General features: G+C 37.3%; 1 protein-coding gene across 1 annotated transcript in view; it reads right to left on the bottom strand.

Moving 5' to 3' along the window:
* Positions 1 to 23,013, bottom strand: part of MYO16 (myosin XVI) — a 322,187-nt gene that overhangs the window by 46,819 nt on the left and 252,355 nt on the right. Inside the window, exons 28-30 of the mRNA XM_009276139.1 lie at positions 18,564 to 18,666; positions 7,211 to 7,307; positions 309 to 555 (exon numbers count right to left, since the gene is read on the bottom strand). Of these exons, the coding sequence (XP_009274414.1) occupies positions 309 to 555; positions 7,211 to 7,307; positions 18,564 to 18,666 (447 nt within the window). The remainder of the gene's footprint in view (positions 1 to 308; positions 556 to 7,210; positions 7,308 to 18,563; positions 18,667 to 23,013) is intronic.

Below are 23,013 nucleotides of genomic sequence, written 5' to 3'. Positions count from 1 at the left end.
AACTATAATCTATTTATCTTAGAATTAAAAAATATTTCTGTAAAAAATAAATGCCTCAGAGACTTGAATAAGTTCCTATAAAGCTCAGTGTCCCCTGAATAGGATATAAGGGGTGTCCTTAAGTTTCTAGACTTAATTACCTGATATACAGAAAAAAAGTAGTGTCTAACATTGATTTGGATTGAGTATATACTTGAGAATCCTCTTGCAATTCCTCAGTCATTTCTGTGACTTTCTAAGCAGGGGAAAAAATCACTAAAACTGAAGAAATGCTTTAATTCTTCACAGTTGATGTTTCCTCATCTTACCTTTTGTGGCCTTCTTCTGGTCTGTTTCTAGCCTCTAACTTTTCCCTGTGGTAAGCAGCGTTCATCTCATTGCGGAGCCGGTCATTTTCCCGAGCAATGTCAGAAGCATTTTGAATGACCAAGGCATCGTATGTTTTCAATCCCATATCCTCAGCGTTCTGCAAGAAGCTTTTGATTGAGGTGACCTCTTGCTGTTTGATGCTCATCTTCTGTAGCAAGCGCTGGCGAGCTAGAAATCCTCTTACAACTACCATAATAGAAGGAAAAATTATGGACCAAAGAAAGACAACTAATTAGTGAATAACTTAATATTACTGTGTGTTCTGCTGTAAACATGAGCAAATAAATTCAGTCAACATCTTACACAAAGAACGAAAGAAATGTGACGGCATATAAACAACATACTAAAATGGAACTCTTTCTGCTTTCTACTGTCAGTGCTTAAAACAAAGTAGTGATAGTAAACTCTTTCATAAATTTATTTATGTTTACTTTCACTGAACATTATTTTTTATTACATTACAACTGGAAACTCAGATGTATGCTACAGATTGTGAAAGCATACATTTACACTGCAAAGGTCAAAAGATCACTTGTTTCAAAACAAAACCCTGAATAAATGATTGTTGCATTGAATGCAGTAAGAATGAAATGTTCATTTGCTTTCAGTCAGCTTAAAAAAATGCTTTAAATATTTTGGTGTACCTAAAAAAAATCAAAACTTAAAGCGTTTTGAGACTTAAAGACCTTTTGTTGCTCATTTTCTTTCAGCAAAAACAATTAGATTAATTTAATGCAAATTTCTCAAATGTATCTGTCACATCATGTCTGCATCTTTCAGTTTAAAATTTTCATCTGCATTGCATCAGCTTTATGTATCTATTAGGCCTGGTTTTCACACTCTTTGTCAGCCTTATGTTGGGAGAAGATTCTGGTGTATCTCCTATAATAGCTTTCTGTACTACTTTCCTAAGTATGTACATTCATCACAACAAATTCTACTCAACCTAAATACCACCTAGTCCCCTCAATTTTCAGAAGTACCCAGCTGATCAGAAACATAAGGCACAGGGACCTCTCTGGCCATGATTAACTTCAGCACCAAATTAATCACTCCATCTGCAACAAGGTAGTATTAGTATTCTCTGAGCGTATGTTTTGGCTTAGAAGGAAGAGACAGGCTAACTAAAGGTGTTTTATTTGTGGTTTGGTTTTTTTAAGTTCCACAGATCCTGATTCTTTCCAGATCTGGAATAACTGCTGTGTACCTCACAGGGAAGAACCTGTTCTAGAATTATTCACCTGTTGCCTGAAATATTGTTGATTTTCAGTACATCAACTTACATGTATCAAAAATAGGTTGAACTTCATCGTTGCTTATTATGGTTACTCTCATTCTGGTCACTGAAAGTTTTTTATAAGTGAAGTTAGCAGGCAATAGCCTGTATAAGATGTTGGTTTGAGTTTGGGGGAAAAAACTGAAAATGTTAATATTAAAGACTGGAAGGTAAAAAAATGCTAAAATGCCTTAGACCTTTTTAACAATGTAATTAAATTTCAGTCTTAGGAACACTGCTGAACAACATCAAATGACAAAGAGTCAAGCTGAATTCATCTAAAGGAAAAATGTAAACAGAGAAAGATATAATTAGCCTTCTATGAATGTAAAATGTTATTAAATAAAATAAACAGCTAAAACAGAGGGCAATGTACAGTATTTTCTACCACCTTCTATGTCCTTGTTTAAATATTTAAAGTAAGATTTTTTTTAGAGATGCTCAGTGCCCAGCTGATGAAACATATGAAAGGTTAATGTTAACATGCTAATACTGCTCCTATCCAAAATTCACTGGGTTTGAAAACATTCAAGTTCAGGCACTTTGAGATTATTCATAATGGACAACTTTGAAGGTTTACATTTTTATAACCACAGCCAGCCATGCCATTTTCAACCCCTTTGGTTACATTCTATAAAATCTGACTTCTTTAAACCCTGAAACATTAATGCACTTACCCAATTTAGTTGAAAAGGAAATTAGTAATACAGCTATTTCTTGACAATTTTTTGAGAGTATTCACATTGGATATACACGTTACTGAGTCTGAATTCATAACGTTGCTGTTGCAAAGGTAATGAATACATGCGTAGAACATTATCAGAGTTCACTGCTCACAAGTATGAAAAATTCAAAAGAGCATAATAATCAAAAATTGTTCCCTCACTTCTGGTATTTTCTTTAGACTTATCTGCTGCAGAGCAGATAGGGTATTTGACAAATGGTTAAGCATCAAATCCTGGATGACTTTGGAAAAAACCCTGTATTTTAAAGTAACATTTTTACAAGTGTGTGTGTACGTGTGTGTTTTTACCTTGACAAAAAAAAAAGGGTCGATAACACCACTAAGGACGATTAGGAACAGGAAAAACAGAGGTCAGTCCTCTGGTAGGATTGTTAGCAGGCATGAACGATGCAGAGTAGCCTGCTAGGATGGTCCAGTAAAATGATATCCAGTACAGCTAGCTGTAGCATTTAAAGACTGTACAGCTACTCTGAACTATGCACTTTCATCAAAATTGGGATGTTTTGAAGAAACATTCAACAAAGTTTTGTCAGGAAGGGTTGGCAGACAGACACTCCTGTTTTCTTTTGCACACATTTTCATGAACTGAGTAGCTCAGGTTTTCATTAGAAGATGGACATTTCGCCGCATTTCCTTCTCTATGAGAACATATGAAAGATTTTGTCTTCAGTTCAACAGAGAACAAAAAAAAAATTCATAATCTCAAAAACTGCTGTGAAATGAAATTGTCATCTCCTAGACCTTTACTGCTCAGTTTCATCTACTACTGTACGGGTACTAAGATTGTCTTCTGAACTTGCTCCTCATTTATGTAGATCTAAAATAATTCTCACTTATGCAAATTAAAATAATTGGGGTTAGCACCCACAGGGCAGGAAAATATCTACTTCTTTACAGTTCATCTAAGGATAAGGATCAGAATAATCAAAATTCAAGTAGACCCTAGTTCTGGGTTATGTGAGAAATGTATTGACTCTTGTGTATACAATGTACTAAAGCTAATTCCTAATTCACATGAACTCTGATGGAAGAACTTCAGCATGATGGACTTTCCTACAGGTACAAACAATTTTCTCAGTGATTCAATAAGATCAAAACTTCCCATATATAGTTCTCATACCTGTGAAAAAAATATGATAAAGTCCCTAAACTCATAGATCCGTTTTTAAATAAAAAGTGTTTCTACACATGCTGTCACTTTAGTTTGACCCCTTTCTTTGCCTGTGCAAGTTAACTTTCAGGATAACAGAAAAAGACTTATCTGGTTTATTTTTTGTTTTTCCCAAAATTTATGGAAATGCTGAAAGGATTGCTAGTAAGACTGAGGTAAAAACAGTTGATAAGAATTTTGGGCAAGACCTGTTTTCCCTTTGAGTTAAGTCCTCTTTTGGGTATATGACATTACATTTTAAGCCTGATACAGAAATTATTGACTAGTTTGGCTATTAGTCAATATGGTGTCAAGAGAGATTTAGCTTCCAAAGTCCTCTGGATGCAAAGGATGAGGGGAGAAAAATGTGGATATGCAGCAGGACTGATACCTTTACTCACTAAGCATCACCATCCCAGTGTAAAAGTCTATGGATTCCAATTTTAGGATTACATAAGAACAGTGCACAGTTACCCTATCCCATTCCCAACCTGCCAGAATTCTTTGGCATGCTAATTCTGCAAGTTTACAATTGTACCTGTTTGCAAAGGGCAGCTTATTTCATGAGCTAACGTCGTGAAATGGATGTCTAGCTACTCCTTGCTCATGCAAGTTCCGGATTTTCTCAGGTTTTCCAGACCATAAAAAACATGCAGATGAGCCATAGCTTTGAAAAAAGCTTTGAACACATAGTTTTGGTGAAAATAACTTTTCAAGTTAGCCTAATTAAGGAGGGCTAGAAGCAAAAACAAAATAAATATTTTTGTAAGGAGCCAAGAAGACCTATTATGTTCATTCTTCAGGCAGGGTTTGGCAGATGTCTGTTGTCTTACCTCTGCAAAATATGGGCGTATCTAAGGATGTTTTACATTTTGGTGTAGGGTTATATTAAAGCACTCTGTTTGCAAATCAGACTCTGAAAGGTAAATATTTCCTTTGTTTGATAAGTCAGCATGAGAAGGGAAAGAGGATAAATCACTATTGCTTTTCTAAATGCGTGAATACCACAGGGTGATTTGTATAAAATATCAGGCACAAGTTATACATCCTGCTGAACTGTGGCCTGTGTTAACTGTCACTCTCCACGTTCATTCCTGAACTGCTATGATTTTGATTCCACTTGCTTCAAGTTGTCTCTTGGTTTCCTCTTTTTCACTCTGTGCTCACAGTGAAGAATAGATAGTTAAAATGAAAGGGGTTTATACATATAACTCTGCAATATTATGTATCTGACTAAAAAAACCCCAAGATATGTCTTTGTCTTTTTAATTTCCTTTAAAAAGGTGATAATGGGAATTGTTGCAGACATCAGCCAATTAGATAAATAATGCATTGTGTGAAGGAAGCTTCTTCAAACAATAAAATATTCACATTTTCAGTAGTTATTTGAGATTTTGATAGGAAATGAAAAAGAAGTAACAGGAAATCAGGAGGCAGTGGATAATGCCTCCTTTTAAAAATGTGCCAAAAAATGTCAGTGTGACCTAAGTAAAAATGCAGGCATAAAAGGGGGAAAAAATGCCTAAACATAAAAAAACAAGCACTGTCAAATATGAAAGCTGTAAGAAAAGGGGAAAATAAAGACAACTAAACATATTAAATTATTAGCTTTGTATTCACTATTGATATATTTGAACACATTGCAATTTTGTATCATTGTTATGCCCTTTGATTTGCAACAAGAAGTTAAAGGTGATATTAATGCCTTGAAAAATCACTGAACATACTTTAAAAAGGAAATATTCAAGATCCCCTAAGTTTTAATTACAGTCAGTTTGCCATAAAATTATGTTTGACAGACAGAAAGTGCAAGCATCACCAATGTTAGTATCATCTGAAAAAATCTTTATAAGTAGTTAGCTGGAAATATGTCTGTAGGGAAACGTACGAAATACAGTAACTATTCAAGGAAGAGACATTTTTTTCTTATGCAATATTCTGCCCAGTGTACAAAGCAACAGCTCAGGAATACTTGTTCTGTAATCGTTACCTTTTTGGCAGGTAATAATTTTCTTCTGAAGCTGAAGGCACAAATCGTTGAGATGGTCAGCTTGCCAGTACTTAAGAAACACTTTTCGGACTCCTATCTAGAATACAAACAGCAGGGAAACCTTTACCGTCAACAAAAAAGGCCAAAACGATGACAGGTAAATAATGATAGTACGTATACAATCCAGCTAAGTGTTGAGATGAGATCTGCAATTTAAGAACAGTACAATGCCAGTACTTGTACAGAGAGGTAGTATCACTGGGTTGAATAAAAGATGTACTTGGAAAGGACAAGCAAGCTGTCAGACACGCAGTCCCCCTTCAGTTCCAAAAACATCCAGAACAAATAATACAATCTTCAAGTTAAATACAGGTTGGAAAAAAAAGCATTCTGAATGTAATTACGCTAATGTGTTAGACAACGCAATAGAAAATAAGGTTTAGCTTTTATAAAGCAGGGGGCTGTAGGCAAGGAGAAAGGTGGCAAGCCATAAACCCACGTGGAGCAGAAAATGGTAACAGACAGCTGCCCTCTGTGCAACAGGAGGAATTTAGCCCAAGTTTGAGGGTGGGAGAAACTCACTGCCATCAGTGAGAATGATTCCTAATGTCCGGTAAAATTATGAATCCTAGTTCCCAGCCTTGCCTGCTGAAGCTGTTCTGCAGGTCTCCTTTTAGAATCAAGCCTAAGAAGTCAAAGACAGAGGGAGTCATTTGTGAAAAATAATCTCCTAAGCACTGATTGAGTGTATGAGCTTATTTTGGTGCTGACTAGTTGCTTGGTTTAACTCATCTGCTTCTTGAGGGTCTTAATAACAATCATTAGATGCTTTTCCTCCTTTACAGAAAAATTCAGCTAGTTAGACCAAGATAGTTAAAATGAAAGGGGTTTATACATATAACTCTGCAATATTATGTATCTGACTAAAAAAACCCCAAGATATGTCTTTGTCTTTTTAATTTCCTTTAAAAAGGTGATAATGGGAATTGTTGCAGACATCAGCCAATTACATAAATAATGCATTGTGTGAAGGAAGCTTCTTCAAACAATAAAATATTCACATTTTCAGTAGTTATTTGAGATTTTGATAGGAAATGAAAAAGAAGTAACAGGAAATCAGGAGGCAGTGGATAATGCCTCCTTTTAAAAATGTGCCAAAAAATGTCAGTGTGACCTAAGTAAAAATGCAGGCATAAAAGGGGGAAAAAATGCCTAAACATAAAAAAACAAGCACTGTCAAATATGAAAGCTGTAAGAAAAGGGGAAAATAAAGACAACTAAACATATTAAATTATTAGCTTTGTATTCACTATTGATATATTTGAACACATTGCAATTTTGTATCATTGTTATGCCCTTTGATTTGCAACAAGAAGTTAAAGGTGATATTAATGCCTTGAAAAATCACTGAACATACTTTAAAAAGGAAATATTCAAGATCCCCTAAGTTTTAATTACAGTCAGTTTGCCATAAAATTATGTTTGACAGACAGAAAGTGCAAGCATCACCAATGTTAGTATCATCTGAAAAAATCTTTATAAGTAGTTAGCTGGAAATATGTCTGTAGGGAAACGTACGAAATACAGTAACTATTCAAGGAAGAGACATTTTTTTCTTATGCAATATTCTGCCCAGTGTACAAAGCAACAGCTCAGGAATACTTGTTCTGTAATCGTTACCTTTTTGGCAGGTAATAATTTTCTTCTGAAGCTGAAGGCACAAATCGTTGAGATGGTCAGCTTGCCAGTACTTAAGAAACACTTTTCGGACTCCTATCTAGAATACAAACAGCAGGGAAACCTTTACCATCAACAAAAAAGGCCAAAACGATGACAGGTAAATAATGATAGTACGTATACAATCCAGCTAAGTGTTGAGACGAGATCTGCAATTTAAGAACAGTACAATGCCAGTACTTGTACAGAGAGGTAGTATCACTGGGTTGAATAAAAGATGTACTTGGAAAGGACAAGCAAGCTGTCAGACACGCAGTCCCCCTTCAGTTCCAAAAACATCCAGAACAAATAATACAATCTTCAAGTTAAATACAGGTTGGAAAAAAAAGCATTCTGAATGTAATTACGCTAATGTGTTAGACAACGCAATAGAAAATAAGGTTTAGCTTTTATAAAGCAGGGGGCTGTAGGCAAGGAGAAAGGTGGCAAGCCATAAACCCACGTGGAGCAGAAAATGGTAACAGACAGCTGCCCTCTGTGCAACAGGAGGAATTTAGCCCAAGTTTGAGGGTGGGAGAAACTCACTGCCATCAGTGAGAATGATTCCTAATGTCCGGTAAAATTATGAATCCTAGTTCCCAGCCTTGCCTGCTGAAGCTGTTCTGCAGGTCTCCTTTTAGAATCAAGCCTAAGAAGTCAAAGACAGAGGGAGTCATTTGTGAAAAATAATCTCCTAAGCACTGATTGAGTGTATGAGCTTATTTTGGTGCTGACTAGTTGCTTGGTTTAACTCATCTGCTTCTTGAGGGTCTTAATAACAATCATTAGATGCTTTTCCTCCTTTACAGAAAAATTCAGCTAGTTAGACCAAAAGAAAACACCTTCCTTTTGATACCTTCTGAACATGCTGAAACAATCCTTAAAAATTCTTTTCTGTATAATCTTCAAAAGCATTCCTTTCTAATAGCCTTTAAAAAAACCACCACACATAAGCAAGCTACTCTACAAACAGTAAGTAACTAAAAAAATTGGATAAATAATGGGTTTTCTTATTCCATTTTCTTCTCAGGAATTCTGTAGAAGAAACTTTCCTTCACTCCTTAGAAATAAAAGGACCAGTACCAGAGAACTGTGCTGTCCTGTGAAGTTTATAGCTTCTGTCTAGCTATTAATTTTGTATGGCTAATAGGCATACTGATTAATTAATACAAGTCTGGCTGAAATTGCAGAAATTCATTCCAACTCTTGTTTGTCTGCAGCTCACAAGCTCATTCTCTTCTCATTGCACCATCCTGCTCCACTGTTGTTTTTTTAGTATAGATCTGGGAGACAGGTATCAGCAGGGAGATTGTCACACCTTTTCAACTAATTGTTTTTAATCCAAACATTATTGTCAGGTGTACATCACTGGTAATGACGAACTACAGAAAGCCAGGACATATATACCATGTCTAAACTCCATTAACAAAATTCAGAAATGACTGGGGCACGTTTTTGTCCCTTGGCTTCCCTTTTCTCTACTCTAGAGAGAAACTATTTTGAATCAAATGTTTTAAAAAGTCTCTAATTCTGAAATTTGGGCTGACAGACAATGATGGTGCAACTGTTAGTCTTTCAGTTAAAATCAGATGCACTCAAATGGCAAAATTAGAATGCTTTCTACATTTTTTTTCTGCTAGTACCTCTTTTCCCAATAAAATAGGCCTTTTTGTGTTATTGCAGAGTGTGTGAAGGCAAGGTGATAAAACCCACATTTTACCTGTCTTGCCATTGTAGAAACTCATAAATAGGGAATAGGCTTTCTTTGCATGGTGGAAAATGCCTGGAACAGCTATTTTAGAAAACTGTGCAGCCACAGAAATATAACTCAGCTATTCCAGAGCAGCTCTTCTGTTCAGACCATCTATTCTGGAATAATCTTTCTGCTTACAAATTGGAGTTATTATTCCAGAACAATATTGCCTTTTCCTAAATCCTGTTTCTACAATGGTAGCTACCCTGGTAAAATGTTGTCTTTATTTTTGCTTAATAGATCAGCTTGAGTGATGCCTTCCAATTTTTAACTTCATATTCATCTGAGGCAATCTCACTGAGATTTCATTGTGCTCTCATACTCTGCTCTCAGGGACATTCTCTCATCCTCACTTTCTTGACTGCTGACTTCCAACAAAAGTTTTCACTTTTCTTCCTGTGCTTTCAAAATTCTCTCTTTGCCTGGTTGTCTTAGCACTCTGACTTCCTTCTTCATCCATCATCTATTCTGGAATCTGCTTCTATCCCAGGGCTTGCTAAATTCCCTTAGGAATCTTTCCTTTTATCCCCACTTCTTTTCCTCCTTATTTCATCAAAAAGTTCTGAGAAAAAGAGGTCAACCACTTTCTTCTTCAGTTTAAATTTGCTTCTCTTTTAGACATCTAATCCTGTACCATGAACAAGCAAACTTTTCATGGTTTCCCAGCAAACCATGTCAATTTTCTCTTCTCTTCCCATCAAGTATTCTGTTTTCATGCCTTCAACTTTCTTCCAGGATACCACAACTTCACCTTGACTCCTCCCACCACATCCACTCTGTCACTAAACCCTGTGAATTCTGTAATAATTGCTCATCAAACAACTATTTTTTCCATCCATCTTGTCAAAACACATATTGAACTTTCCTTATTACTAGCTTTGGCTACTAAACCCTCCATCTTCTTGCTCATATCACCTTAAATCCAGAATTCTTCTATAAGAATAACTGAATTATTATTCATATGGTTAACTGTAATTAAATTATCATGTAGTTATTATAATTACCATTTGTATCTGAGTAGCTCTCAGACAACCAAAGCCTGGATACAAATACTTAATAAAATCATATTCTTCTACTCTGATTACATTTTCTCTTTATACTCCGCTGTTTCTTTCCACAAACCCTCTATAACACATTGGAGCCTCTTTTTCCCCCTCTGTCTCAGGCCTATGCCAAATCATCCACTTTTTCCTCATTTCTGCCTCTTTCCCTCCATTCCTCAAAAGGCTTGTTTCTCCCCTTACTTCCTCACTGGAAGTCTCTAAAACTTTATTTTCTACTAGGGCAATATTATGGTACTTTGACAGTAGAAAAGAGGATGGAAAGTTACATTTTGAAACCTTAAAAAAGCCCTGATTACCAGCAATGCCCGTGGCAAAATTAACAACCCCATTCTCGCTTAGTCTCATAGTTAACACACTGGTCACATCTAAGCTATACTTCAAATGTGTAACTTAACTAAACATTGAGTTGCAATTTATTTTGCAGTGTGCAGTCACAAAATCACAGTCAAGACAATTGCTCAAGCTTATGGTCAGTTTAGCTACAAGTGCCTGGCATTGTGGAGTCACAAGGCTAGCTAGGGGACATGCAAAGCATTAGCGCTCTTTTCTCCCGTCCTGCACGCTAGGAACAATAGAAACGGAGTTATTGTGGCATCACTTATGCTATGAACTTCATTAGTAGAAGCCTGCTACAATTTTTAAGTGAATGAAGGAATACAAAATGTCAATACAAATTCATTTTTACATTCGGATAAAAGCTATTTATAGATTTTACATCATGTGCCAGGTCTATCGAGAGCAGAGCTCTAGACAGAAGCATGTATAGAAGAAACTGCTATAACACATTTAGACTGTGTTAGTATGGCTGGAGATCTGTGTTCTCAGTCTTTGAACTAAATCTGATACCCTCTAAAGCTGACTGAAAACAAGCTAGTCTCACTGCCCTCTGCACAGTTCTGGTGTTCAGTGACAGCAATAATGCTGAAAAATGTTGGAATTTCATATGCCAGATAACAAAACAGTTTTTGAGGCTGCCACCTGTCTTCATTCTGGTCTTTTCTCTAATCACAAAATGTTTTCTGCTTGCCTAGGGGAAAAAAAGGTTAAAATGTTCTTCCACTAAAGCACTCACTTCTCAGTGCTTTCTGGACTACAAAGTGCTCTCATCTGAGTCTGAAATTTTAATGTCATTCAGACTCCTGTAAAAGTAAACCATCTGTGAATTACAGTCATAGTTATTTTAATTAGAAAAGCATTAGGGTTTTAAATGTTATTTTTCAAAATGACACATTTTTTAAAGATTAAGTAAAATTGTCATTGATGACTACCAAAGTTTCAATTACTGCTACAGGCCTCCTTTTTTTTTCCTGGGAGGAAGGATGGGAGGGAGCTGTTCTTTCTCTCCTTCTTCTTCTTTTTTTTTCTTTTTTTTTTTTTTTTTTTTTTACAGAAAAGGTGTAGGATGTAGAAGTACAGACGTTCAAAACTATGGAATGGATGCTGAGATGGTGTGTAGGTGGCTTGGAGGCAGTATTAGCTCATACTTAATAGGTGTCAAGGGAATCTGTAAAGCTGTTCTTTAGTTTAAAAAAGGCAATTTGTGGGAGTGCTGTGTGTTTCTGGCAGTACTTTCAAAATAGCTACCTACAAAAGACAGAGAACTATAATCTAATGATATTTTACACAATGACACACATTTTCACAGTGCATTAATGAAATGTAGAAAAAAGCCTTAAAACTATTGTAAAATGTCTTTTTGCAGTGTACATGTCTGCAGAAATATTATAACGACAAACACATTTACAGGGTACTGATCTTTTACAAGGACTGAAATGTTATTTTAAAGGCTTACTCTCTCTGCTTTATTTGTTAGCTTTTCTTCACACATTTTAAGAGTCCTCCTTTGTCTCTGGAAAACTAGTGACCTTGCACCGTGGTACATACTGAATAAACCCACAGTTTAGCATAGCTTATGTATGGCCTTAATATAAAGTATGTGAATAGGCCAGTGTTCACGCAAGTGACATCAAGCATTTATGTAAGCATGTGTCAGAAGTTTGACTTTAGGGAGAAAAACTGTCATTCAGCTCTCTGGGAAAGGGCAGAAAAATGGTCATTCCTTTTGCAACAACTGTACAAACCTCACAGCTCTCTGCACTTGTGAGGCGACAAGTGCAAAGTCCTTTCCCTACAGGAAAGGAAGTGATCAGGAAATATAAGATGCATGTAAGAAATACTCAGTGGAGGAAACCCTACCCCAGTTTTATCTCATGGGATCTCTGTACTTACTGGGCCTACGATTCTAGTCTTTCAAAATTCTAGAAATAGACATAGCACCAAAAGAAACAAAATGAAAGCGTCTCTCTGCGTGAACTGAGAAATATAGGCAACAGGGACAGCAATGACAGAGAAAGTAAACTTTGAGGTAGGAGACTGGAAAACTAAACCCAGACAGATAAAGGATGGACACCAAATATGAAGCGAAGTATCTAGAAAAGAAAAAAATAGAAGAAACAAGAGAAAAGTGTCAAGAGAGATACAAGGGGCGGGGGGGGAGGGAGTGACAGAGAGACACAGAGATGGAATCCAGATTTGAGAGATCTGAATGCAAAAGATATCAGAAAGAAAATAAAGACTTTGCAAGTCTAGCAATTATAAGCAAACCCTGAAAGGTGGACAGAGAGAGGGAGGTATATAGTCTAGAGCGGGAAAAAAGATAGAAATAGGAACCAAAAATAAAGCTGTGTTGAAAGACTGAGAGCTTGTGAGCGTTCTGAGGACAAAGTGAACCATCCCTCCTATTGTCTGGCCAAGGGGATAGGACGGACTTGTATTGCGTGGCACAAAATAGCTGCTGAGAAAGCTTGCAGGTGGTGGCTGGCCCAGGCCAGCCTCTTGGTAGTACCGGTGAGGTCCAAACTCACTCTGTGGCAATTTCTGTTACTAGCAAATTATTTCCAAGAATGTAACAGGATGATATAATGGAACAATGATATAATGGGACAATGTAATTCTGCTGACATGATTCAAAGTATGAGGGAAATATAGACACTGTGTTTTAATCATTTACTGTTAGCCTGGAAACTCCTCCTGGGATATTTTTTTAAAATGTGATCGTCATAATTTACTTAACTTTAAAACTGCCTAAAAGAAAATTGACTCTTAAAATAAGATATTCAAAACAAAAAGGAGCATTGACTTCCAGCACAGTTAAAATTACTAAATGACAAATGAATAAACTGGCATACAATTTATGAGTACTCAAAGTTTTCCCACTCGAGGGAAAAAAAGTTAAGAATCCCTTATATATTACACTGCTTGCGAAGTACTCTAGTACTATATCATATCATGTACAATGCAATTTATAAATTTATAAATGGCATAACCATTTTCATTTTAAGCCAAAATAAACAGTTCTGTTCAACAAATAACTTCAAAGTCTCTCTGAACTAAGCATACAATTTACATATGTATGATTTCATATACTTCTGCTCATTTCTCTGATTTAATCATATGCCACTTACGTTCTATACTCTTCAATTTAATCATCAATATACTTTGCCCAAAAAGGACTCTGGCATGCTAATATTGTACATTAATATATTGAAATAAAAAAATACTTAAAGACAGCTGTATCAAATCCAATAAATGACACCTGTAGGTCAGTAATGAATATGGTTCTCTCGGCGACTGGTAAGAACTGTGGATCAGACTCTTCATTTTCCTTGTGCAGTTCTAGAAGTGCTAGAAGAATTTAAAATCTCTAGATGGACTTCTGGTATTTCCCTTTATTGAGGGCTTATGCTCTGTTTTAACATTTTTTTTTTTGAGTGGAAGAAGTTTAATAATACAGCTCCACACTGGCAAGGATCATTTCTCCAGAAACACTGCAGGCTCCTGAAACAACTCTAGCAGTGTCTGTAGTTATAAAAATGTGAACTGGCACGAACACAATATCTGTCTCATGCAACTACCTGATGCTGATTTGGAGCTTCATAAAAACATTCTGACTAACTTCCCTGTACTGCTTATTTCATACCTGATGAGTCTTTGGATCATCCCATTCAAACTTAAGACTTGTCTTACTCTTTCCAAAATGAGTGATCTCTTGTGTTCAGAATTCAAGGCTACCGATAAGAAGGAATCATTGTGGATCAGAAGCAGCAGGCTAAAAATTGGGAAGATAAACTAAGACAAAGCTTTTATTAGACATTTTTAAGGATTCCTATCTTTTAACCAGAAAAGCATTTCTAGCAGTCAAAGGCTGAAAGATTCACTTTTAGTGAAGTCTGGCCTTTGCAGCACTTGTATTTAACAGCTGCACTGTATAGCAAGAGTAAATTAAATTGATGTTTTGTTTTACTTCTGGTATAATATGAGTTGTTTGCATTTTGGCAAGCTCCATCTGAAGTAACTGAGAAGGGTTAATTGCAGACCACTGACCTTAGCTAAACAAAATGTAAAGCTCCAAGTTTTGATGAGAAAGCTCAGTAAGCTATGAGCTAACTCTCCTTTATTGAATTTATATTTGCAAGCTTAACAGTGTGAGGAATGATAATCCAAACAAATGAAAGTTTCCTCATATCAGTAAAAAAGCCAAGGACTGTTTGTGCCCCATACTTCTCCCAAAGCATGATAATGTTTGCAAGCTAGTCATGTTATTGGGACTGTAGGCTTTGCTTAACTAATACATCACTGCATGACAATAAATGAACACAGCACTGAAAACGTGTACTTTCCTAATGTAAAGGCCTTCAGATGTTCTGAAGGGCAGGAGATTCTTCTGCTTTACATGGAGCAGCTAGTACTTCCACTCAATTTGACTCTAAAGTTACTACATACCATCTTGCTCCTTCTAACATTAATAGCAAAACTCTCACTGACTTCTCCAGGGGTTAAACAAGTCTATTACATTCACTCTGTCTGGAGTAGGAATGGTTTGTTTTGATTTAGAAATCTGATTTTCTCTTACATCGGGTGTGCTTAAAACTCACAGCAAGTAGCTAAGCTTGTCATGATCAAGTATATATTTAAGCTGAAAGAACACTTTATCTAGGCTATGCAGAGAGTCAAGATGCAAAAACTGCATTTCATTAATAGCTCTGCGCTTTTATAAGTTCAGTAGTCAAGCTAAGTGCATGACTGAAACTGCATGGTATGTCAGCTTCAATGAAACAGCTGTTTTATTGTCCTAGTTTAGTTATCTCCAGCTCAACTTACCCAAGTAACAGCAACATTTCATAAACCTATCAACACTTCCCTAGTAAATACTTTCTTCTAACACAGAAGCTGCTGAATCAAGCACCAGACGTTGGCTAGCTGATAGTGTTTGCTCTTATGCTCTATTAAACAGTAGAAATAAACCAAAATTGGATTCTGGTATTGGATCTTCTTCACTTGTCCTCCATTTTTAAACAGACTGCAGTATTTACAAGAGGAGAAAGAACTTGTTCTGTGAGTAGGCTCTGGGTTTTGTTGTTTTGTTGGTTACTAAAACATTCTCCAAACACAACTTACGTGAGAAAGAAAAGATAATTTGTCAAGCAGGAAATAAATACAAAGAAACAATTTTCTTTACTCATTTTTGGGCTTTCACTTCAGAACACAGATTTACTTTCCCCTCCCCCAAGTTAATATCACCTTTCACAAAATGGGATGGTGAGGTACGTTATCAGAAGGAAGTTAAATAAAGTATCATCCAGATCCACTCAGCTATAAAGTCCAGATCTTTCTTTTTCCCCCTCTGCTGGGGAGTTTATTGGCAACCTCATCCTCTGATGATGACATATAAGCAGGAGATTGATTTCAGATGTGTATTGCTTTCTCCTAAACGTCATCATCTTTGATGTGGATATTTTGGTTATCTATCTTTTTGGTCAATTTATCTACCCAAATCTGCAACAGCTCTTCAGGGAAGTGCAGGTAACAGTGTTGGGGAAGACATTTTTGACTTACTCGTGAACCCCTGCATCAAATAGGTTTTCAGTTCCAGCAGTGACTCATTTGAAGTAGTTACTGCTGGCAACAGTGGCTGAATAAACTGGTTATATGTGTAACCCCCTACTTCTTGGATGATTTTTAATGATGTACTACAGATGATTCCTTTCCTTGGGCTTTGCTAGCTGACATCATCTTGGGTTCCTAATTCCTCTTTTCCTTCCCTTTCTTCACCCTCCTCCCTTTTAAATTTTTTTCTTCTTTTTTCAGAGTCCTCTGCTGCAAAAGCATAGAGGACGGCACCCATGACAACTGCAGGTTGTATAAGCTTCTTCATTTAGATTGTTATTTAAAGTTCAACTTTCATGATTAGTCAAATGAATCAAAAAGATAATTGAGAGAGAGAGATTATGTGACACAGACATTAGTCACTACTGCTGATAGTTGGGTATATGGTTTTGTATCACCTATGCAAAACGTGTTGGTGTCAAGCTTGTATTCACTGGGCATTTGTCTGTAAGAAATTGTCTGGACTTAGAGTGAATTTTCTCCTAGATTTTTCTTCCATGATTATCATCTTTCCATCTGTTTGTCATAGCTCTCTGTGGCTTGAAAAAGGTGTAAGGAGAAGGTCCCTCATTTTTTCAGACCTTGTTCCTTTCAGCTTAGTCTATTGCCATGTGCTTCTTAGTCACTGAGTGACAATGGTATAACTCTCACCCCCAAACCCTCCTATTCAATTTAACTTATCAGCGTCTCTTAAGAGTTTTGTTCCTTTCTGGTTTGAAAGACAATGCATTATGCACTGCTGTAGTACTGCACACCTCACTTCTCCTGGTGTTAATGAGATTCTGGAGTCAGAACCTCTAAAATCTGTTTGAGATCACAAGCTTCAGTCCCCTGCACGATGGAGGGATTCTGTTTTGCAATTTCCTTTTCACATTTTTGTCTTCCAAGGTTTCAGGCTTGTTTTCAAATGCCAATCACTACAGAATTGCTAGGTTTGAGCTGTAGGCTTTTACTGACGGCCAATTGCTTTTTTTTTGTGCTGCAACGCTGTTACTGGCTCCTGGGGAAATAAACTCCATAGGCAACCTGCTCTGTGTTTTGTGTCTGGAGCACAATATGCAATTACTGTTACACAGCCTTTGCCCAATGTCAAGCTTGTAGCCCCACACAAGTTCTGAAGGTTAGTGGTAGTCTCAGCTCCAGGTACTTGTAAGCAAAGATACAGCTTCTAGATATTAATGACTGTTTTTTATAGAGAACCTTGTGGCAAGGATGCAGAATATAACCCAGAGCTGACTTAAGAAACCTGCATAGGGAACGCAAGTCTAATTTAATACTGTTATCTTTTTCAGGGTCCATCCTTTTGCTCTTTGCTATTGAGGGAGTGGGGCTATACGTGCCCACTACTTACTTTAGTGACTAAAAGGGGACTTAAACAGTATTTTGATCAAAGAAAAATCTTCTTATATGTCCAAGTGCAGGGGATCATGTATGTGTGCTCCCAACATAGTGGGGGTCCTACCATTTTTCCCATTATATCTGGGCCACTGAGAAACACCCATAGCACAAAGTCCAACATAGTCCTTGCCCTTCATAAACAGTTGCAGAAACTTTTTCTGGGCATCTTAATGCTTAGAGGTCATACATGAATTAGAAGACCTATGTTAACCCCTTCCTTTAAACTAATATTCCCAAAGCCTATAGGAGTGCCCTAACCACTGTCCAGTCCCTAAACTTCATAGCTGTCCCTGAAACCGGTCTGGATACTCTCTTGTGGAATAGATTTCAGTCCTCCTAGGCTGGGAAAAGACCTGAATCTGAAGCTCACACTGCCTGGGAGAATGCTCTACACATTAAGTCACAGAAAGCTTCCCTTCTGTACAATAGCTTATATAGTATGTAAGGAAACACCATTTTCTTTAGAAATTGCATATGTTAAAGAAATCAGTCCTGCTCAATTACAAAGCTGCCCAAAGGAAATGACTGAGTACTCTGGACAAATGGAGACATCCATCTTGCAATCCTCACGCTGGTGAGGATTAACTAGGATATAAACAGGGTAAGGAGATGGGATAGGAAGTTGAGATCTTCCTGTTCAGTGTTTGGCTTTTTTTTTTTTTTTACTTTACTTGATGTACAGCAACGCTAGGTACTTTGCTCTATCTCTGAATCAGCACACTGGCACCTACAAAGGCATTGACTATATGGGAAGTCCTAAGTAGTTGTTTTGGGTCTCCCCTATCATGACAGTATAGCATTTAGTATAGGATTTTACATAAAGAAAATGTGCAGGGTTTTTTTGTAATTCAGAAACCATTCAACCACTAAAATGTGTACACCAGATACCTTTAAAAACCTGGATGCAAATTTACACAGCATATATGCTTAATTGACATCTTTTCCTTCCCACAAGAATACACTGATTTTTTGACACAATGATCACAGCTACTCATATGCTAGAAAACTCAAAAAATCAGTTTGATTCTATCCCAAAGCATATATTAAATGTCAAAAGAATATACTGCTGCAAAGGATCTGGTGGCTTGCCACAATGGAAATGACTCAGCTAGCTTGTTTAAAGAATGATATTTTAATTGCTTTGTAGATCACAAACCTGCCAGCCTTGTAATTTACACTGCTGAAGAACAAGACGACATCTCTCCTTGGCAGACAACTTCTTCTTCTCTCCTGCTGCTGTATCAGCCAAATCTTTATACCTAGAAAAATCAGCAGAAGTAGAGTTACTCTAATGGCCTGGTTGACATCTTTGCAGACACTGTCAGTTTTCCTTTGACTCGCAAATCTTTGATATCCGAACTGGAAGCTTAGGATTCTGCTAAGAGTGAAGAAAACAAGGCGGCCAATCACTTTAAATCTTTTATATTATTAGACGTGACCTTGGTTAATAACAGTGTGGGACAAGTGATGCCTAAAACCCAGATTTGCTTCCTGTCAGTTCTTTGGATGCCTCACTGAAAATCAATGCAGAAAGAATGAAAGCCTCACCAACTGATTTCATTGGTAGTGAATCGGGTCACTGAAAGGAGGGAAATATTTTTTTAGTATATGTCATATGACATATGCCTATTAAGGAGTAATTCATAAGAAAGTGACATTGATAAAAATGTTTTCCATCAGTCTGAAATAATTTTTTCTTAATTTTGAACAAAAAGTCTTATAGCAAAGAGACTTTAAGGAACTCGATCGGTTTACTGTCGGAAAGAAGATCAAGAGGAGATTTGATTGTCGCATCGAGTACCTTCAAAGGCAGAGAATGCTAGATATTAAAGGGCTCTTTGATGTACCAGATAAAAGAACTAATGCAGGAAACTTAAGTCATACAAAGTCAAATAACGTATAAAATTCAAATTTTAACTGTGGACTTACTACAGCATATTCGTAAAGAAACTGATGAATTTTATACATCTCGATGCTTCATATTATTACTATATGAATACCTTTCTTGAAGGTATTCCTCAGTCTAGATCTGTCTGGATGCAATGAGCTGGAATGCTTTTTCATTATAAAAAGCCAGCTTTTGAAAAGGAAAGATTTTACAAATGTGTCACTTTTGATTAAAGTCCCAATGAAACAGGGGTAAGTTTTGAAGTTTGTGTGTTAACTACATTTCCTGACATTTTATTTATTTGGTTCCTTAACAGCTGAATTCACCTATAGCTCTGGTACAACCCAAAACTGTGCTGTCCTGGGACCACTCACACAGACCATGGCAGGCAAAGCTGCAGGGCTGGAATGACTCCAGGGACATCAATGGTCCCAGGAGCTGTAGCAACTCTGGAGCAATGTCTGCAGGAAAACTGCTGTAGGGCCAAATTTCACCTAGACTTCTAGTTTCCTGGAGCTGCACAGACCCTTGGGTATCTCAGCTCCTGCAGTCTGGAAATGTTCTCTGGTCTGGTAGCAGTCCTGCTGAGGAATCCATGGCTAAGTCTATACTAGTAATTGAAATGTGAGAGGGATTATTTCTCTGGCATAGAAACCGTCTGGCAAAAAACCATCCTATTTATTAAGTATTCTGCTATGTTCTATTAAACTGTCACCCTCCAACGGAGCGTAGCCATATCTAGGCTGCCTTCTGGGACTGGTCACTAGCTTGTCTTAATTCCCAAATCGTGCCCAGGAATTGTTTGGAGGAATGCTGATTGGAAGGGGCCAAAACTTCACCAGAGATCCTTTTAGTTTGTCTAACACTCCAGATTAGCAGTAGAAAACTGTGGTTCCTACTTTCCCAATAGCTCAACCAGCTGTATGGGCATGAAGACATTTGTTTTATGGACTGCTAGTAGGGCTGGGGCCACCTCGTTTCCATACTTGTATCAACTGGATTTTCTCAGAAATCATGGAGAATCAGAGGTGTTAGAGAGACAACTGGAAAGCTTAGCAACTGCTGACTGAAACAAAGATGATTCAGCATTGACTCACAATGCATGAATGTGAAGAAGTGACTGTGAAAGTGGTCAGCCTGAAACTCACTCACAGCAGAAATCCAAAGAAACATATTTCCTTCCTGAAACAGAGCCAAATTAAAATTAACAAGGTTGAAATTCTAAGTTTGGATCAGATTTACTTTAGATCCATGAAAATCACAGGACTCAAAACAAGGATAACCAAACATTCTTTACAATCTGTATTATACAGGAGGCCAGACAAAAATGATCCACTGCTTCCTCCCGCTTTAAAAGTCTCTGAAATTCCACCACATTATCCTGGAAGTCTGATCAGAGTTCACAATTCCCTTCTATCCATTAAAGCAAGCTCTGTCTTAGGAAAAGAGGATGGGCTAAGGGTTGTGGTAGCAGAGAAAGAGCTAACAATGGAAATTTAATTCTGCCACAAACTTCCTCTGTGAACATAGCAAGTCATTTGGAAGATGATCTACCTTTCCCTATGTTAGACACTAAAAAGCTACGCTCCTAGCTGGAATTAGTCATCTTGTTCTCAAAACAGTCTGTGAAGATAGGTGTTTCCATAGGGTGACTTGTTCTATGCATCCTAGATATTTTTGTTAAAATGAGAAGAGGTTGCCCTCTGGAGGTGCCTTTCTCTACTGACCCTAGATGGACTCAGAAGAGAAGTCCAGGCTGGATGCTTGCATGCTGGGTGGCTGAGAGGAATCTCACAAGTCTACTTGTCTGACTGACTTACTCATCTGCAGAGTAACTAACGGAGGGACTAACAGAACTTCCTTATTTCTCCTATCTATCTTGTTCAAATATACTGGCTATCTAAGCACCTAGGATGAAAAAGCACCTTTAGGCCTGGTGTCATCATCTGCCATCTCAGATCAATCATTTTTATCTTGTATAAGACCGCTTAAACAAAAACAACACAAAATTTGTAGCTATTTTTCAGCCAGAATGGTTCCCGGATTTGATTCTCAGCCCAGTTGTGCAAATACCAGTGTTAACAGCAGGGAAGTAATGGGAATGGGTAAGTGGGAATGAGCAGACCACACCTGTTGGTGGCAGCCCAGATTTGTCCTGGACAAAAGTGGTTGTGTAATCATAAGCTTATTTGATTTTTTGTACTTAATTTTAAGTGAGTTAAAATATTTAAACTTTCTTCATTATTTTTTTTCCTTTTGGGGAGATAACCAAACACTATAGCTTTGGCTCAGGCATTTTTTTGTATTCTAAACTTGCTATTACCCTCAGTAAAAAATGGTGTCAAAAAGAAAGCAAAACAAAATTGACAACAAACTAACATATAAAAAAAGAAATAAAAATTTATAAGTGACACATTACTATCAAAACACAAAATGACATATCTTTAGTGTATCAGATAGATACTTTCTACTGTGAACTCAGCTTGTGTTACCACGTTACACAATAATTTAATGTCCTCTTAAATTTAACCCTTTCATGGTCTCAAGAATAGCAAAAGAATTTATTATTTTTCAAATTTACTGTATCACAGAAAATAGTAATAAAAAATACTGAATTTATGGTGCAGGCTTGATAGATAAACTTGAGTTACTTGCAAACAACAGGGCTTGCTTCTGGGGAAATGTAATCTGGAGAGTCTTTGGAACTTTCCCTTACCAGAGAATTCTTCCCCCACCACTGCAGCCTTAGTTCACTCCGAAATGAACGAACAAACCCAATTAAATATCAGGCTGCTTCTCACTGACAGGTCATACATTTTGCTGAAAGTAAATAATGCAGAGCGTATTTGTAAGGCTTTAGAGAGGGTCCTGAGGAATCCAGTGAGCATACTCAGTTCTACCTTGCTAAAAATGTCTTTAATCAGGTGAAATACGCTTCAGCTAAACTTGGACGAGTTAGTTGTCTAGAGTTTCTTAAGAGTCAGTAGAAGACACTATTCAGGTGTCATATACCCTACTCTAATATTGATGCTTAAAATAGGTCAGATGAACTGTGCACTGCAAGACCCCCATTTCTTTCCATTGAGTATAAAGATAGTCTGTGCTCTTGACTCCAGCATAGACATCTAATATTAGACAAAGTGAATCTCTCTCCTAGCCAAGTCAAGAAGCTGATAAAAAGCAGTATTTTATGGGCTAGCCAGAGCAACTCACTCACTAATGGATCCAACAGCCCTCCAACACCATGTCAAGACTAATGTAGTGTTGATTAGGAAATAAATGCAAGACCTCTTCGCGTGCACCCCCCTTCCAGTTACAAGTTGAGGCAGGGAACGCTATCATTGGGAGGCTCTCCCCAATGCCCCTCCACAGGACATCAGTGTGAGAGAAGCTCCGTTTTCCCCAGCTTTGTCCTTAGCACCCTCCTTGTCCTAACTTGTCATTTTTACACACCTAAACAGAAGAAAGAGCTTTTGGCCAGACAGGCTAGCGCTGTGAGCACGTACAGACTGGGCAGGACCCTCTGGTGTTGTAGAAGCTCTGCTCTGACCTCTCTTCCTTTACTTCTGAATGATTTTTTTGTTTGTTTGGACTAGATACTGCTGCCAATACCTTCAGGTAGCTTGTGAATATGGAAAACTCAGTTCTCTTGGGTCTTCACAGATAAGGATGTTATCTGATCATTTTCTCCCTCACTTCCCTAAGTGCACAGCCGACA

The sequence above is a fragment of the Aptenodytes forsteri genome, unplaced genomic scaffold (genome assembly GCF_000699145.1).
Source record: "Aptenodytes forsteri isolate BGI_AS27 unplaced genomic scaffold, ASM69914v1 Scaffold96, whole genome shotgun sequence".
NCBI lineage: Eukaryota > Metazoa > Chordata > Aves > Sphenisciformes > Spheniscidae > Aptenodytes > Aptenodytes forsteri.
This window is presented reverse-complemented; position numbering and strand designations above follow the sequence as displayed.